The sequence below is a fragment of the Drosophila sechellia genome, chromosome 3R (assembly GCF_004382195.2).
Source record: "Drosophila sechellia strain sech25 chromosome 3R, ASM438219v1, whole genome shotgun sequence".
Taxonomy (NCBI): Eukaryota; Metazoa; Arthropoda; class Insecta; order Diptera; family Drosophilidae; genus Drosophila; species Drosophila sechellia.
The window spans coordinates 21,599,181-21,615,332 of NC_045952.1; the positions used below are offsets into that span (position 1 = coordinate 21,599,181).

Below are 16,152 nucleotides of genomic sequence, written 5' to 3' on the forward strand. Positions count from 1 at the left end.
CAGACGGAGCTGAAAAATTAAAGCAATCCCGGCTGCTGGCTGAAATTAAATGAAATACACATGACTGGAGCCCGTGGAGTCCGTGGAGCACGTGGAGCCCGTGGAGTCCGTGGAGCACGTGGAGCTGGCGAAGCCTGTGGCCAGTTGTCCGTGACCAGTCGGCCGCAGAAAGTATCTTTAATCGGATTTTAATGGAACGCTTTTAAGCAGCGCCGCCACCTGTAAGCCCCCGGCAGTAAAGACCATGTATTCCTTATTTTTCCGTAAACGGACCAAAGTTTTTATTCACCTCCACCCGTCGGATGCTGCTCAGGAATGCTCTTCCCGAAGCTTCTTAAATTTATTCCTGCTGAACAAGAGAATAATTCGATCTTGCCATTCGGCGGGAAAAATGAGAATCAGTCGGTAGAGTATGGCTGCCATTCTCGGCAAGCTGATCTCGGCCTCACCCCTCACCATTCCGGTCACTATTCGCTGGGCCACCTCCTCACCGGTGAGCAGTGGATATAGGTCGCCAAATCCTATGGTATGCGTTAGCTGCGTAACGTCGCTGTTGGTGCGCAGAAAGCTGGGCAGCACGGTGGTCACATGGATGTCCTTCTGGTTCTCCAGAGCCAACTCCATGCGCAGGGCCCTCATGTGCGTCAAGGCGCCCGACTTGGTGGTGCTGTAAGTCGCACTGTAGGGCAAGGGGAAAACTCCTGGAACGAGTTCATAATCTCATTTAGATACATACTATAGAATATAGATACTTTGTGGTAAGTCTCGCACCTGCCAATGAACTGATTGTAACAATGAAACCTTTGCGCAATTCCTTCATTTTGGGTAGGAAAACCAGCTTGGTCTAAGCGTAGTAAATAATTATTTAGATAGAGTATTTATATTACCTAAATAAAAATCAATAAAACTCACCCAGAAATGCGACGAAAGATTAACATTGATCATTAGCTGCACATCGACTGGGTCCGGATTGAACATATTGCGATGCATCATGACACCTGCATTATTAACCAGGACGGTTACTGGACCCAGATCCTCGACCACTTTGGAGTTCAGCTCGACTAGTTCGTCGTAATTGGTTACATTGGCCTAGGAAATAGGAATTTGCAAAAGATTGTAATTACTCGTAGTTATTTTAATTATTGTTTTGCACTATCGAGTATTTAAAAACCCGTATTACAAGATATATATATAATTATATATAAGTTAATGTACCTTGTACGCCTTTGCACGAACTTTATAGATATCTTGGATTTGCTTGACGGTGTCTTCCGCTCCGGAGACATTGATGTCCACCACGGCGATGTGACAGCCTTTTCTGGCCAGTTCCAAGGATATGGCACGACCTAGTCCATGACCAGCTCCAGTGACCTAGATCGCAACGAGATAAACACACTGATTATATAAGTTGTGAGTCATTGACTGCAATAAGCACGGAATCAAGTTTATCGCTTAATTTCAAAGTTATGACAAGCTAATGAAACACTGACACTGCAATTCATTTTTCTAAGAATGTTCAAATTGTTTAAATTTTAATTTAAATTAAATTAAACTTAAATTAAGAAGTATAAAAGTAATGAAAAACCTTACATAATATACTAAAGTTACTTCATAAAAATTACTTAATAAGCTAAACTGCGGATATACTTACGACATTTCCTGATTGAAATAAAAATAAAATTTAATTTAAAAACGGTTTTCAATAAATTAAAGCAGAATCATTTGTTGGTTGTTACCCCCGCTCTAAATTTACCTCAATAATTGAATCAATTAATCTTTTCAAGTCGATTCAAATTGTGCCGGTTAATTCCAGTTTATTACGTTTTTTAATAAATCTGAGGGCCACATACTTTGGTTGCACAATGGCCCTTGCCATTTGTAAGTGGAATACAAATTAAAATGATCATTTAGAATTGTGTCAATATGTGCGCAAATGGCAATTTAAATGTATGAATAAACTGTCAAATTAACAGAAAAATAAATTAAAAACTGCAATGGCACGGATTTAGGAGCAGATTAATGTCTTTGACCATTAACCCTACTATGAAAATCCATTAGCTTAAAGTTGGCTAATTCGTTCTCTATCTGATGATAATTGCATAGTCATAGTCTGCAGATACTTTTGGTAAGCACAAAACTTTGCTGATATTACAAAATATCCATACATTGTCTGAAATTTATACGATTCACTGACTTCTCCAACTGACATGTAACTAACACGCTTTCGACAGCCAAGCTTATATAATAGTTTGTTTTTGTTTATCTCGAGTATTTGGCCCAAACTCACCACGGCCACTTCTCCCGCGATACTTTTCGGTGCCGAACAGCAGCAGATTTTAGCGATGAGTTGGCCGAGTAGTGCTACCAAAATGAGTAGTGGCGTTATGGCCGCCAAACCGATCAGTGCGATTATGGCCTGCAGTTTGACCAGAGTGCTTCGTACTACTTCCGACATTTTTTTAAGTCACAACCGTGCCGAGAGAATGGCGAAAACGCATTGAATCGCAAGTCTCCAAGTCGCGAATCTCGAGCGGATCGATCGGCAAAACTGGCTTGCCGTCGCGATGGCAATTCGAGTGTATCCACAATTGACCCGGTTCGCGGGGTTCGGCAATTAGCCGCGACTTTCAGCGAAACTCCCAAATGAGTGCGAGCGTGTGGCAAGTGTGTCCATTTGCCATATGCTGCTGCTCTCTCACCTATTAACCAGCGCGGCTCCAACTCCCTGGCCATGTTTTCGGTGGCTCTGGAGTTGGGGGTATGGGTTCTTGTCAGCAAATAAACACAAAAGTCACCTCCTGCACAGATGAGACAGTCGCGGCAGCGAACCAGCAGCCCCATTAGTAATAAATAAAAGCCATTTTTTGTGACTACAACTACAACAAGTGTGGAGCAGCTACACATATCCAAACTAATATACTTGTGTATATGTATGTATGTACTTACAACAGCGTTCAATAAATGTGGAAAAAAAGAAAAGCGGAGAGATGCCAACGAAAAAATGATTTTCTGACAATAAAGTGGATATCCATAAACGAATCGGAGCAGCAGAACATATAGAAACGTATATAGACAGGGAAAGGATAATTTTATATTGCTAGAGGGGGAGGGGGGGATTGCAGTGGAAGGGGGTGGGGGCGAGTGCCGGCTGTGGTTTTAGTTAAAAATAACAAAGAGCGAGCGACAAAAACGAGATTCGTGAAAAACGTATATTTCATATTCAGTTTTTCTTTTTTTTTTTTGCAGGGTGCTTTAGCTGCTCCATAAAGCTTGCCATTAATTTTCCGGGTAATGAGAGTATTGCCGATGGAGTAATGTGCAAAAACGATTTATTATATATATACCGTTGAGATTGAGCGATAAAATAATTAAGGTGTATATTATAGTTGGCACGAACTAAAGTAGGATTCAATAGAAAATAAAAAATAAATATATTTGTATTTATATCACACAAGTTATTTTGTAGCTAGTATTTGTTAAATAAATATATAGTTATCTCTATTATTAGTTATCAATTACGACTGTCACAGTATATTTGAACTTTATAGATATTTTTTCTAATTTAAAGGGTATCCATTAGTCGCTGTCGCATGACATTAGTACAATATTACCCACACACACAACCCTTTCTTCTCCCACTCCCGCTGGCAATGGCATTTTAATAGAGTTTTAGCCGGGCCAAGGTGCTGCAGCAATCGGGCAGGTTAACCCCACAACCCAACCACCCCCTCCCCCCTTTAGTTTTCTTCCACCACCCCCTTGCCATGAAACGACACTTGCGACACTTTTGGTTTTGTATCAATTTATTGCACTTGGCGCACTCGAGGGCATGTGTCGATCGCTGGCGGAATAGCTTTGGTTCACTGCAAATGAAAACGAACCCAAAAAGCGGCACCCCATCCTCCTGGCCACTCACACATACATACACACATATGTGGCCTGGAATGCCTCCTTGGCTTCATTTCCATGCGCATTTTGGCGCAATTACGAATCCTACTTCTTGGCTGTGGACTTGCTTCTTATTTTTTTACTTTACTCCGCTGCACGTGATGCAATTTTGTATTTATTTAAGCGCAGCACTCGCCCTCGGATGGATGTTGCCAAAATCGGGTCACACTTTGTGCACGTGGTGCCGCCGCTCTTTGCATGCGACTTTTTTGCGGCTATTGGACTGCGATGATTTATGCGCGAGGCGTCTGCGTATTTGGTGGAGCAGGAGCAGCAGCAGCAGCAGCAGCAGGAGCTGGAGGAGCACATGGCACAGGCTTGCTCCTCCTTTCCATTTGCCATCCCTATCTGCGGTGGCAAGCTATAAAGATAGCGATACTTGAGCGTCCCGCTGCGAGCCCCTTAATTGTCAAAACTCCGTGCCACTCAACGCTGTCCCGCCAACAACACTTCAGCTCCAGCTCAAAGGGTACTCAAAGAACACCGGCGGTGGAGCTAAGGATCGGTTAGTGCTGCTCAATTCGGCGATACAAAAAAACTAGCCAAGTTTGACATTGTATTGAAAATATTGGAGTTTAATCTGTTTAAAACTTATGTGTTCTATTTTAGCTTTGGTACTATATGTTATATACATGTTATTAATAATATCTATGCTTAAGAAATCATAAAATTGTTGAACTTTATATTACTTCCTAAATATACTACATATTTTATAATATTTTTTTAATAAATAAAAATATTCAATTAATTCAGTTGATTACCTTGAAAAATAGCTAAACTCGAGTAGAAATCATCTCAATTGACTGCTCGGTGGAGCGAGATGTAGCACAAAAAATGTAGCAAAGTGCTTAAGGTAAAGGATTAGTGGTGGTTAAACCTGTGCACCGAAGTTTCCCACGGCAAAGGATGAACCGCTGTCAGGATGGAAACGCAATGAGATGGCCGGAATGAGGGAATGAGAGGCGGCCGCAGCTGGCGGAGGAAAGTGAAAAGTGTCGAGAGTATTTTGAGTGCTCAAACACGTTAATCTCGATGGCATGGCTCTCCGTTTTTTCCATTAGTTTTGTAATATTTCACATTAGCATGTCGGCCACTCAGAGCTTAGGACTCTTGTAAGGAACCAAAAAAATAAAAAAAAATTGAAAACCAAAAAAAAAAAAAACATAAAAAGGGTGGAAAGGAAGCAGGGCGAGGCAATTTCTCAGCGCGGCTGTCAACACCAATCTGAAGTGCTACTGCGAGAGCTGAAACAGCAGCAAGTGCAGGACATAATGAGACACGGATAACAGGCCATTTCGATTATGATCCTTGCAACATGTGTTCTAGTTTAGTACAGCAATGCAATGTAACAAGTGCACCGCGGGCCGTAAAGTAAATAAATTAGCCGGTCGTGTAATGCGCAAGAATCCGTAGGATCGAAAACATTCTGCAACATGACACCTCGGCCAGGATTCGAGGAGCTACCGCATCAGGATGCTGCCTCGAAAATGTGTTTGTTTAGGTGCAAGGATAACGCATTCTCACGCCTGCCAGGAGCAGCCAAGCAACATGGTTGCCAACCCAAATCCACTTGAACCCACCACTGACAGTCGAATGTCATAATTCAGCGGCGGGTAGGATGCGCGGCAGGTTGCCAGGATAATCAAGTTGCAGCTCCCGCTGCCGCTGTTTGTTTAGCTGAGGTTTTCCTTTGCCCCATTTTGATTTTCCATTCTTCTTTTTTTTTATAGCTCCCGAAGATTTTATTGCCGCCCGGGATGGGATAATCCCTATTGACATATTTATGCACGGTTCAAGCAACGAAATGGAAATTTTTGGCGTCGCATGGCTCGCTGGCATTTGCCTTTCGCCTTTCACGGGGGCGTGGCACCCGGCTAATGGGCACCACATGTAAGGGTCTCTAGGTGAATGAATTAATGTCCCGCCTCCAGAAGTCCTCGGGTTTTCACACGGAAAAAATGGATGTTATGAAGCTAAAATGGTATCTAGGATTGTAGTAGTTTTCCCATCTTTGACTTACTTCGAGTACTTTGAATTTTCCTCCGTGCAGCAGCATTTCCCCTAGTCTAAGTTTGAGTTCAAGGTGCAGCACATGGCTATCGAGCTGTGTGGGAATTATCTAAGGAAAATACGTTACGGCGGGCGGCCAAAACACCTGTGTCAATGCCGGCAGATCGGGCGTTGCGCTGCTTAATTCTCGTAATTAATTTTGCGTGCCACAGACAGAGGCAGCAGCAGATAAATACGACGCAGACAGTGGGAATGGTGGCATAGGGACAATGGAGGATGTCCTGATGCACGGCATTAACTGAGCATGCAAACGATGCGTCAACGATGGTCCTCCGCCCGGGCAGCTAACGCTATTATTTACACAACAAACACTTGTAATTACACAAAGGGCGGCGGCGGTGGCAGGAGGATCCTGCAGGAGCAGGAGCAGGACGGAGCCGCAATTAAAAGCGAAAGGATAAACACAAATAAATGAGCGACACAAAAGGGGCAGACACGGCAAAGACAACTCGGCTGCAGCTGACATGGCCCACTGCCACTAGCAGTACCAGTACCACTGGTACCACCACTACTGTTCGGGCCAAGACAAAGGCAACACTCTGGGCCCCAAAGACAACAATGACAAGCGGACGGCATTAAATAATTGCTCATACACGAGTGTTACGCACAAAAGCATTTAGAATGGCACAGGAAGTGAAACAGGACGAGCCGAGCAAAAAACTGTCCAGCACGTGTTGCAGCTCGTCTCGGAAAACCCAGCCATGTAATCCCATCCCATCCCATCCCACTCCGATGCGATTCCAAGCGCCCGCCGTCACCTTTTCGGCTTCGGTGTGTGAAAACTAGTTAACAGCTTTTATTTACTTGGCAAACAGACTGAAACGTTGTAAAACAACAAATGCTTAAGCCGCAGGATATAAGCATAACAGCACTCACCAGCACACACGTCCTTCCACTGTGGAAAAAAAGAAGGGATTACTATGATGAATTGCATGGATGTCAAGATTTGTGCTTAAGAAAATATTCAGTTAAAAGGATTTAAACTTTGAAATGAGTATTCTTAATTTTATTTATGTTCTGTTATTTGTTATGTTATATATATCATGTAGATAGTTGTTCCAGCTTGCTTTCTTCTATAATCATTTTTTGAATCTTGCCTTGTAGTTTCTTGCCGTGCATGCCACTCGGGGCACGAACACTACCAGCTTGGCCAAAAAGTCCACGTTGTCCACTGTGGTCAGCGGCATTGAGAATGGAGACGACGCTGATAGAGGCGAGCGTGCAACTGACTGCGGCGCTCGGACATCTCATAACCAAAGTGAAAAGTTGGAAAACAATAACGGGCAGCGATGCGGGGCACACATGTCCTGCCTGAGCAATCGCCTCCAAAGCAGTGTCCTTCGGCCAGGATGGCCACAACCAGAGGCGGCAGCCAGGGAACCGGCTACACACACCGTGACAAAGTTCATGGACCACAATGGAGCTGCAGCTCACTTAGTATTCTCCGCTCGGATATAAGCTCGGTAAGGACATTCAACGTGGCACAACGACCAGGACTACTAACACACACATAAATTATATGCCATTATTTACAGCAAAACAGTGTAAAACGCAAATGCAACCTGATGACAACAACAGGCTGCGTAATGCAACAACAGAACCAGAAGCCGTAGCCAAAGACGTGGCAACAATGAGACTTTTCGGCAAACAAACGAGGCAAACCAAGAGCGCTTTTCAACTAATGACGACGAGCAGAGTAACAAAAACGTAATCAAACTGGGCGGCGGAGGCAACAAGTTGAGCCGTTTAGATTTAGAGCTTGTAAAGTGTGTGCGGAAAATTCAATAACCAAGCGATAACAACCTCAAGAACAGATCCAAGTTAACCCGGGAAAGACCAGCAAAATCCAGGCAACAAGGCAAGGCACTCGGGCTGAAGGATATCGGCAGGATAAATGCACAAATGCATATGCATATATGCATGTGTATGTGTGTGTGTATGTGGGCATGCCGGAGAGATGACAACAAAAGCCTGCTTAATGGCAATAATAACAGATTTTAGCCAACCACAAAGAAAACGTCAACAGAGGCATACTTTTTGGCCAGTTTGGCCAGCAGCAGGTCGGTTGGTTAATGGCCAGTGAGTGTGGCATGAAGTTCACTTCACATCCAGGACGACACATCCTTGCAGCAGTCACTTTGAATGAAAATTCATTAAGTGAAAATGCGTAAGCCAGCAGATGAAACAAATGGGGAAAACCGAAAGGAGCAGTCTATCTATCCTCTTAATAGCAAAAAAAAATGAACGCATCATTGGACAAGCAACCGCATCCATCAGAGCCGACCGATTGGCTTTCAATTTGCATTCAATTAAAAATAAATTGAGGCACCTTGTTCTGCGGCTAACTAAATAGTGGCACCGCATTCGGTGGAGCCCACTCCAATTTTTAGTACCAAAGTGGGGGATGTGGGGAACGCGACCACCGCAGTATGGGGCCAAAAAAATTGATTTCAACTTCGGTTGCCGCCGCGTATTTATAGGCTGAATTGTCATTTTCTCCTCTTTTCTGCTGTTTTTTTTTTTGTTACTTTTTTACTTCAACCCAATCCTGAATGCCAACAAAGAGTTCTCGAAAAGAGAGCGTAAAACAAACAAATCACGGACCGATATGCACACATAAAACTGCATAAATATTCTATTTTGAGTTGACATTTTGACAAGTGAATATGAATATTGCAGTCGCAGCGCACAAATTTATAATTGATATGTATAAATAATGGACAAAGCCATTTTGTAAATGGGTTTAATGAAATGAACGAGTGTAGCTCTTGTAATAGCTCGCCAATTACAAACAAAGCAAAACAAACAATTGTCAAAAAATAAGAGTGGACTTTCAGGTGCCCTGGGCCCAAAAATGTTCAAAAAATAATAAATAAAATATAAATAATAAATAAATAAAATAAAATAAAGCTACTCAAATGACAAGCAACTTACTATCATTTGTTTAAGCAAGAGACCTTAAAAAACGTTTCATAAAAAAATCATTAATTTCACCCATTTAATATACCCCTTAAATCTTAATTTACAGGTGCCATCGCTTAAATAAAATATACTTAATATTTCACGTTTTGCGTTAAGAGCAAAAGTACCCAAAGCCAGTTAGCTGCAATTTCAATTAAATTAAATCGGTTTTTGGTAAGCAACTTTAATTATGTTCGATAGCAAAACAAACCAAGTAAAATTTGCTTTACACTTCGAATCCCAAAACCACTTTGGCTATGATTTAGATGAAACAATTTTTAAATTTCAATTGAAAGTTTTTTTTCCTACCCTTGAAGCCCTGATGGATAATGAGCAGCTGCAGCGGGAGCTGGATAGTATTTTGATGGAAAGCCGCCAGGCCATCAACTTTTATTATCTCAACCAGCTGACCAACAACTCGGAGCGTATGATGGGCAGAGTGAATTCCAGCTTGGATGCCCTGAACACCGCCATTGACAACCTGGAGGCTCGAACGGACCGGATTCTGGTCGAGGTTCGGAGGCTGATCAGACCGGAATTGCCGGCACAAGGTCCGCAGGATGGATGCGGAGATTCGGATACCAGGTCGTAGGCTGGCAACCGGTTTGCAATAAATTTAAATAATAAATTAAGCCCATTAAGATGCGTAGAAATAAATGTATTTTATTTTTATATGGAAACCAATTGATGATCCGTTGCTCATAGGAATTGAAAAGCGATTGGTGGCAGCTCTTCTGTTTCGAATCGAATGGGGATGGATGGAAAACTTCGCGGGGGCATTGAGGCCATTGAGGCAGAAGATCCATAAAACGCCCGACAGTTTGTTTGTTTTTTATGAGAACTGTAACCCTAGCACACAAATAATTAGTGAGCTATTTTTATGGATCCTCAAATGCGGAGCTGCGCATGCGCAATGCGCATTGAGCAGTGGAATCAAGGTGCTGGGGGTCTTCCTCCACAATCTTAATTAGAATTTACATATTCAATGTGTGTGTGTGAGTGTGTGTTTTGTATTTGTGCACATGTTGCACTGCATTTGAAGATCTCGTCGTGCACTTAATCACTTGAGCCGTCGGCACCATATGGGGTCCTTTCTTTTGCTTCTTGTTGTCTGTGCACCGCGGCATCTGGTGCACGGAATATGTAGACTGGGCGCGGTATAACCTGTTAATCAGATATGCGGATTGAACCGAAAATTATGCCACAAAGCTGCCGCTGGGCCAGCTGGCACTCGACATCGTTTAATTGACAATTAATAAAACTTTTAATTTGAGCCCAATTGGCACATTGCACATTATGGTAATGGAGGTGGCACATGGGGTAGCATGGATAATGCCCACAGATCCCAGCCATTTGCCTTGGTAATTCTTCATTAATCTGCCTCGCAATCATTTACGTAAAGCGCAGTGCCACCAAACCTAATTGCAAGTTATGAATATCTCATCGGATATTAAATCGATGGCCGTCGCTTAACTCCGACCAGCCACGACCACGATGACGATGGAAATAATAATGAGGATGACTGCGTTGAATGGATTGAATGAATGGCCTGAATGGTTTCGTTCGCCGACCATCCATCCGTCTGTCCGTCCATTTGTCCGTCCGTTTGTCCGTGCGGAAGTGGCGACACTTAATTGCGAATTGAGTGCATTTTCAATTTTTATTGAACCGGCGCCCAGTCGAGCATTATGCTGCGGTGTGGTATCATTAAATACTCGGTTGCTTTGCTGCTGCGAAGTATGCTACGAGAATGCAGCCATAGTGGGCGTGGCAGTTACTCCCATGCGCTCATTAGCGGTATCTACGAGACGATAACCAGCGTAGTAATCGATGGAATAACTTGTCTTCTTTATCAGTTGGCGCACATGCAAAAATATATTCAACCCATCATCGATGAAGTCAGTCTACAGAAGTCATCCCGATATTTCGGTCGTTAAAAAAGAAAGAAATGAGACCTTTTGTAACCTTCTTAACAGCTATTTTGGTGACCTTGCTGGGTCACCGAACTAGTGGCCTGGAGTTCGAGGAGTGTGCCAGTGCCCCACAAGTGGGAGTTTATGTGGCCAGCTCCAGTAATTGCTCCAAATACATATATTGTGCCGGTCCAGGATCATTTGAGGCCGAGTGCTTGGATGGTCATTACTACGACGAAAAGTTGGAACGCTGTTTGGATCGAAAGTTGGTGACTAGATGCCGGGATCCCGCAGAGAACACCACCAAATCCCCTTCGATGGTCAAGAAGCCAGCTCAGAAAACGGAACCATTGGCGATTACCCTGCGACTATTACCCAATGCCGGTCCCTGTTATCCTTATATGGTCTGCTACGAGGGAGCTGGACTGGCCAAGGCATGTACTCCTGCTCATCTAGTGTCCTGCAATCGTATGCAATCGCGAGAGAATATCATCAACTGCCAGGAGGGAGTCTATGGCTTTATGCCACATCCACGTAACTGCGCCTACTTCTACTACTGCTCCAGTGGCTCCAAGCTGGTCCATCGATGTCCCTTGAACTACACTTGGCACTACGAACGGAGGTCCTGCGTCCAGCAGTCCGAGAGGATGTGCTACTCCGAGAAACTTCGGCTTATACGAAATAGAATAGGAAAGGCCAACCGCTCGTATTTCTAATGTTAGAATATAGATTTAATTTAAGTTAAATATTCGTATAAATAGCTAAACATGTACACCTAGCGTAAGCAACAGTTGAATTAAGAACTGCAATTGGGAAACAAACAGGAGTAAATGCTTCTGGGTGGGGATGTTGCCCCTCCTCCTGTGCCCTACTTCCAGTAAAACAGGTGGGAGCTGCGCACATCGAAGTGGTAGAAGCGGAGCAGCATGTAATCCTGCCACTTGGTGGGCAACAGTCTAAAGCAAGGCGACAACAATAATCGTTAGCAATAATCGCTGGTTACCTGGGCTAATTCAATTCTCACCTGAGCAGCCAAACACTGAGTGCGAATATTTTTGGCACGTACACCATGCGCTCGTTCAGCAGCACGCCCTTGACAATCTTCTCGGCCACATATGGTGTGGGCAGCCCGGGATAGCTCTTGGCAATGCTAAATGGAGTAACCACATAAGACCAAGTGATCTGGCCAGACTATAAACCAATCTTACCCCGCATCACTGAGCAGTGGAAGATCTCCACTGGTCCTCATCAGATAGGCATTGGCCACCGTGGTGCGAACGTAGTCACAGTCGGACAATCGCAGCTCAGCCCGCAGCGATTCCATGAAGCCCTCGATTCCGTATTTGGTGGCAGTGTAGATGCCCGCTCCTGGCAGTGGAACCAGACCTAAAGGAGAGGTATCAATGAAGTGGTACGGACTTTGATTACCAAAGTAAACTTACCCGCCAAGGCATTTACCGCCACCAGGTGACCGGACTTGCGGGTTATCATTTTTGGCAGGAACTCCTTGGTGGTCTGCAAAATCAAGAAGTTTTATCTTTGTCCAATTTTGAGGAGCACATACTCACCATTATATAGGAGCCCAGGTTGAGCTGCAGTATGGTGTCGATTTCATCGCTCTTCAGGTTGGGTGTTGAAGTCATGGGCATGAGGGAGGCATTGTTGACCAGAATGTCCACGGGACCCAGTTCCTTCTCCACCTTGGCGGCCATCAGTTGAAGCTCGCGAGGCGATGACACGTCGTTCTGGAATAAAGATTCTTGTTATCTAACCATTGAATAACCTAGTGAACTCACCTTGTAGGCCTTGGCAACGCAGCGTGGAATCTTGGAGAGCAGCTCCACCGTTTCGTAACATCCCTTGGAGTTGACATCCACGACGGCCAGCTTGCAGCCGCGCCGCGCCAGTTCCAAGCAGATCTCGCGACCCAGGCCGCTGCCTCCGCCGGTCACCTGGGTTTAAATCACAGGTTACTCACATTACACTCGTATACTCAAGTAAATTAATTAGCTTAATTTGCAAACAATCAACTCGAGCTAATGTGACTTCGCATTGAACAAAAACCTCATTTACGGACAATTATGTGAGCAGCAGCAGCAGCGGCAGCGGGGACTTATGAATGGCATTACTCATACGCTCGGTGGGCCGACCCTCTGGGGCACAATTGAGTGACTTTTGACCGTAATTGAAGCGCACTGGGTGACCTCAGCCGCCGTTTTGGGTGTGCGGTAGTTGGGTGAATCGAAATGTAAGCCGGAATGGGTTCAATTCATAGTTTGTCATGTTAGCGACTAGCAATGGGGAAAACAATAACAAATGCGCAGTTGTTGTGATTATAGAACAGCCGAAGAATTTCAATATCATATGCAAATTAACAGCGGCAACAGTAGTTGAGTTCTATCTACGCATCTGAGAGATACCCGGCACACTAACCACTTGCAGATACTTTGGCCCCATCGAAACTTCTGCACTCTGTTGTTGTTTACAAACATCAGAGAGCGTGTTCGCTGCCGGACTGAAAACAAAAGTGAACTTCCTGAGGTTTGCATTTTTGCGCTCTTTCCGTTCATCTTGGGCATAAATATAGCGACACACGCAAAACCAGTTTGCAGTTGGCGGCCAGTGGAGTCGAAAAAGGGGTCTTTTTGAGCTGAAATAACTCGAATTCCGCAACCATGATGTCAATAGAACTTATCAACGAAAGTCGATCTTATAATTAAGTTGCTGCTAACAGTTGGCATGGGAATTCTCCAGTCGCTGCCACCCGAAAATACCACTGTGCAACCGCAACAAAAATGTATCTGTATGGGTATCTGTATCTGTATCTGAGAAAACGATATCTGAGGGAACGATCGAAAAAAGCTGAGACTAAAACAATAGGTCGGGCCGCTGTGAATCATTAATGCGCTACGTGAGACGCTTATGGCCGGCACACGCCCACGATAAAAACGTCTGAAAAGCATGCTAATGGGTTCCAAATTCGATCAGGTTCTTTACGATATGGAGCATCGCCAGCGGCATCATCACTTGACCTTGTCCAGTGGCATTGGCGCCCATTGGCAATTGACTTCTCCATAATTCGACGCCCCAAGATGCAAATGTGATTATTGGAGCGGGATATGGTTGCCATGAGCACGATTCCAGCTGGAGATTCACTTTGATTGCAGCGGAATTATGTCACATTAGCTGACCGTGGCACCAAAGACTCGACTCTGTGGACACAACTAAGCAATTGGCCAACAACTAACCAGGCTGCGCACCAAACGCATAAATATTTACATTAATAACACAGTACTAAGCGATCGACCGCACCCTAATGGCAGTGACATCAAAAAAAGAGGAGAAATAAAAAGAAAAGAAAAGCGGGAAAGGGGAAAAGGTGGGTGAGCCAAAGGTGGGCGTGGTGGAAACCGGAGGCAGCCACTGGAAAAGGAAAGTGCGTGACGTTTCTGCTTGGCTAAGTAGTCGCCAGATACAAGATCGCTTAGAAGCGGATACAGGGAAAACAAATTCACATAAAGCCAGCTATGCAAAGTATGCCATTACCAATTTCTTTGGGAAGTATCTGAACCTGATTTGATACCCAAAGATGTATCTAAATGCAGAGATAGATAGACTGCATTTTCTAAGTGCATCCATGTCTGATGTGCAGTGCATCTGACTAGCCTTATTAATGGCTCATTTGCCACACGCTCATTGCAGCCAATGCAACTCACCAGTGCCACCTTGCCACTGACATCCTTCTCCTTGAGTCCCAGCGCGAATAGGTAATCCAACAGGTGCTTGAGAAAGACGGCCAGCAGGACCAGCGGCAGGAGGAGCAGAAAGACGATGACTTTCAGATTGAAGATGGCCCGGGTGGTCTCATCGTTGCGATGCGCCTGCGCGGCCGCCTGTGTCGCGGTGGGCGTGGCCGAGGCAGTGGGTCCAGTTACCGTTACTGCACCAGCCGGAACGGCAGTGGTGGTGCGGGTTATGGTCGTTGTCGTTGCCGTCTCCACCATCACTCACAGCTTGGCTTGCACTCACAATTGGCTAATATGCGATATGTGGATATATGTATCTATATCTCAAATATCTCTGTTTTTAGCCCAGAAATTTTCGCGGTCAAAGCAGATTTATGGCACTCGCGGCGACTCCAAAACAGCTGCAGCGCGTCGAAGATCAGGCAGCAGACTAAAAACGCCAACAAGCGACTGCGAATGCCAAACTACGTGTACAAGCTTTCGACTCTATAGCAGTATTTCCCCCATTGAGTGAAGATCGCCAGCCGCTCGACGCTATCTGGTTTTCGTATCTACGAGCTGCAGATTTGAGTGGGCAGCGGGTAGCACCTTTGAGTGGAAGCGCGGAGTCGCGAGTGAAGCTACTGCGTTTCACCTGACGTCTTAGCCCGGCTTTCTGTATTTGTTTCTTTTTTTTTTTCGTTTTATAGGTTCGGGCCATATTGTTTTCCCCACGCGCACAGTGGGAACTGCGGATGAAGATCGTTGCCGATAAGAGCCCTGCCGTGTTTGCTTTCCCTTTATCTGGTCCGTAAAGATGGGGTATCTGTCAGCTAAAAATGATAAAGAACTAACTGCTTGGATATAGTATGCGTTTTAAAATGTTCCCGAAATAATTATGTAAATTATGAGTCACTCCCACCCACTGTGCGCCACTTTCGAATTGTCAACCTTTTGGCACCCGCCAATCAAAGAAACGTATTTAATTGGGCTTCTAAGGCGATTGCATCGCTGGAGCAAAGTGCACTGAGAAAAATGGGTACTAAGGTACTGAGCTATATAGAGCTGAGCTCATTCTGAGAAGTGGGTGGATTTAATTTTTACAACTTTTGTTATCAGAATGACTTATTCGAATAAATAACTAAACAAATTATGATGCATTCATATTTGTTCTATAAGGTTTAAGTATTACATTTATATTTGTGCACTTTATTATTCTGTTACACAAAACTGCATGTATGAGCACAACTTGAGTTTATATTTGTTACCAGTGGAGAAAGGTCTCTCGAACTCAACTCGTATCCGAAACCACTTTTCTGGGCGCTCGTCGAACGAGCATTGAGTGAGTTGCTCCGCTGGGTTTTGAGCACTTTGGATGACCCATTTTCGTGGTGCCAAACTGGTAGTGGAAGTGGCCGCCGGTCGAAGAAGGACAAACCCCAAATGGATGTGGCCACAGAGGCTATCATTCCGTTACGATTAGGGAATACTTAATGCCCCTGTCCTAGGTCAATGAACAGCGATCGGTGGGCTAG

The 16,152-nt window shown here is 44.5% G+C and overlaps 4 protein-coding genes across 5 annotated transcripts; 2 read left to right on the forward strand and 2 right to left on the reverse strand.

Moving 5' to 3' along the window:
• Positions 1-249: 249 nt before the first annotated feature.
• On the reverse strand, positions 250-2,455 carry LOC6607520 (estradiol 17-beta-dehydrogenase 11). The gene is made up of 5 exons (XM_002032253.2): positions 2,288-2,455; positions 1,216-1,371; positions 913-1,089; positions 772-844; positions 250-701 (listed from the first exon to the last, which is right to left on the reverse strand). The coding sequence occupies exons 1-5, from the start codon at positions 2,453-2,455 to the stop codon at positions 310-312; spliced, it is 966 nt and encodes a 321-aa protein (XP_002032289.1). The 3' UTR covers positions 250-309.
• Positions 2,456-9,206: 6,751 nt separating this feature from the next.
• Positions 9,207-9,641, forward strand: LOC6607521. Its single transcript, XM_002032254.2, has one exon. It carries the CDS (start codon positions 9,302-9,304, stop codon positions 9,569-9,571), a length of 270 nt encoding a protein of 89 aa, XP_002032290.1. The 5' UTR covers positions 9,207-9,301; the 3' UTR covers positions 9,572-9,641.
• A 1,285-nt stretch (positions 9,642-10,926) lies between these two features.
• Positions 10,927-11,624, forward strand: LOC6607522. Its single transcript, XM_002032255.2, has one exon. It carries the CDS (start codon positions 10,928-10,930, stop codon positions 11,606-11,608), a length of 681 nt encoding a protein of 226 aa, XP_002032291.1. The 5' UTR covers position 10,927; the 3' UTR covers positions 11,609-11,624.
• LOC6607523 (short-chain dehydrogenase/reductase family 16C member 6) lies at positions 11,602-15,081 on the reverse strand. Of its 2 annotated transcripts, none has more exons than XM_002032256.2 (7): positions 14,609-15,081; positions 12,689-12,844; positions 12,461-12,637; positions 12,335-12,407; positions 12,101-12,278; positions 11,917-12,042; positions 11,602-11,848 (listed from the first exon to the last, which is right to left on the reverse strand). In XM_002032256.2, exons 1-7 carry the CDS (start codon positions 14,894-14,896, stop codon positions 11,761-11,763), a joined length of 1,086 nt encoding a protein of 361 aa, XP_002032292.1. In that variant the 5' UTR covers positions 14,897-15,081; the 3' UTR covers positions 11,602-11,760. The 2 variants fall into 2 exon arrangements, with proteins under 2 accessions (XP_002032292.1, XP_032579391.1); XM_032723500.1 differs by lacking the exon at positions 14,609-15,081 and adding an exon at positions 13,326-13,364.
• Between the last annotated feature and the right edge of the window lie 1,071 nt (positions 15,082-16,152).

Coding starts and splice junctions, on each gene's coding strand:
- LOC6607521 (XM_002032254.2), top strand. CDS start 9,302: ATGGATAATGAGCAGCTGCAGCGGGAGCTGGATAGTATTTTGATGGAA.
- LOC6607522 (XM_002032255.2), top strand. CDS start 10,928: ATGAGACCTTTTGTAACCTTCTTAACAGCTATTTTGGTGACCTTGCTG.
- LOC6607520 (XM_002032253.2), bottom strand. CDS start 2,455: ATGTCGGAAGTAGTACGAAGCACTCTGGTCAAACTGCAGGCCATAATC. Junction 1,090..1,215: donor TTCGTGCAAAGGCGTACAAG/GTACATTAACTT, acceptor CCTATTTCCTAG/GCCAATGTAACCAATTACGA. Junction 702..771: donor TACAATCAGTTCATTGGCAG/GTGCGAGACTTA, acceptor AACTCGTTCCAG/GAGTTTTCCCCTTGCCCTAC.
- LOC6607523 (XM_002032256.2), bottom strand. CDS start 14,896: ATGGTGGAGACGGCAACGACAACGACCATAACCCGCACCACCACTGCC. Junction 12,845..14,608: donor TCAGTGGCAAGGTGGCACTG/GTGAGTTGCATT, acceptor ATTTAAACCCAG/GTGACCGGCGGAGGCAGCGG. Junction 12,638..12,688: donor GCGTTGCCAAGGCCTACAAG/GTGAGTTCACTA, acceptor TCTTTATTCCAG/AACGACGTGTCATCGCCTCG.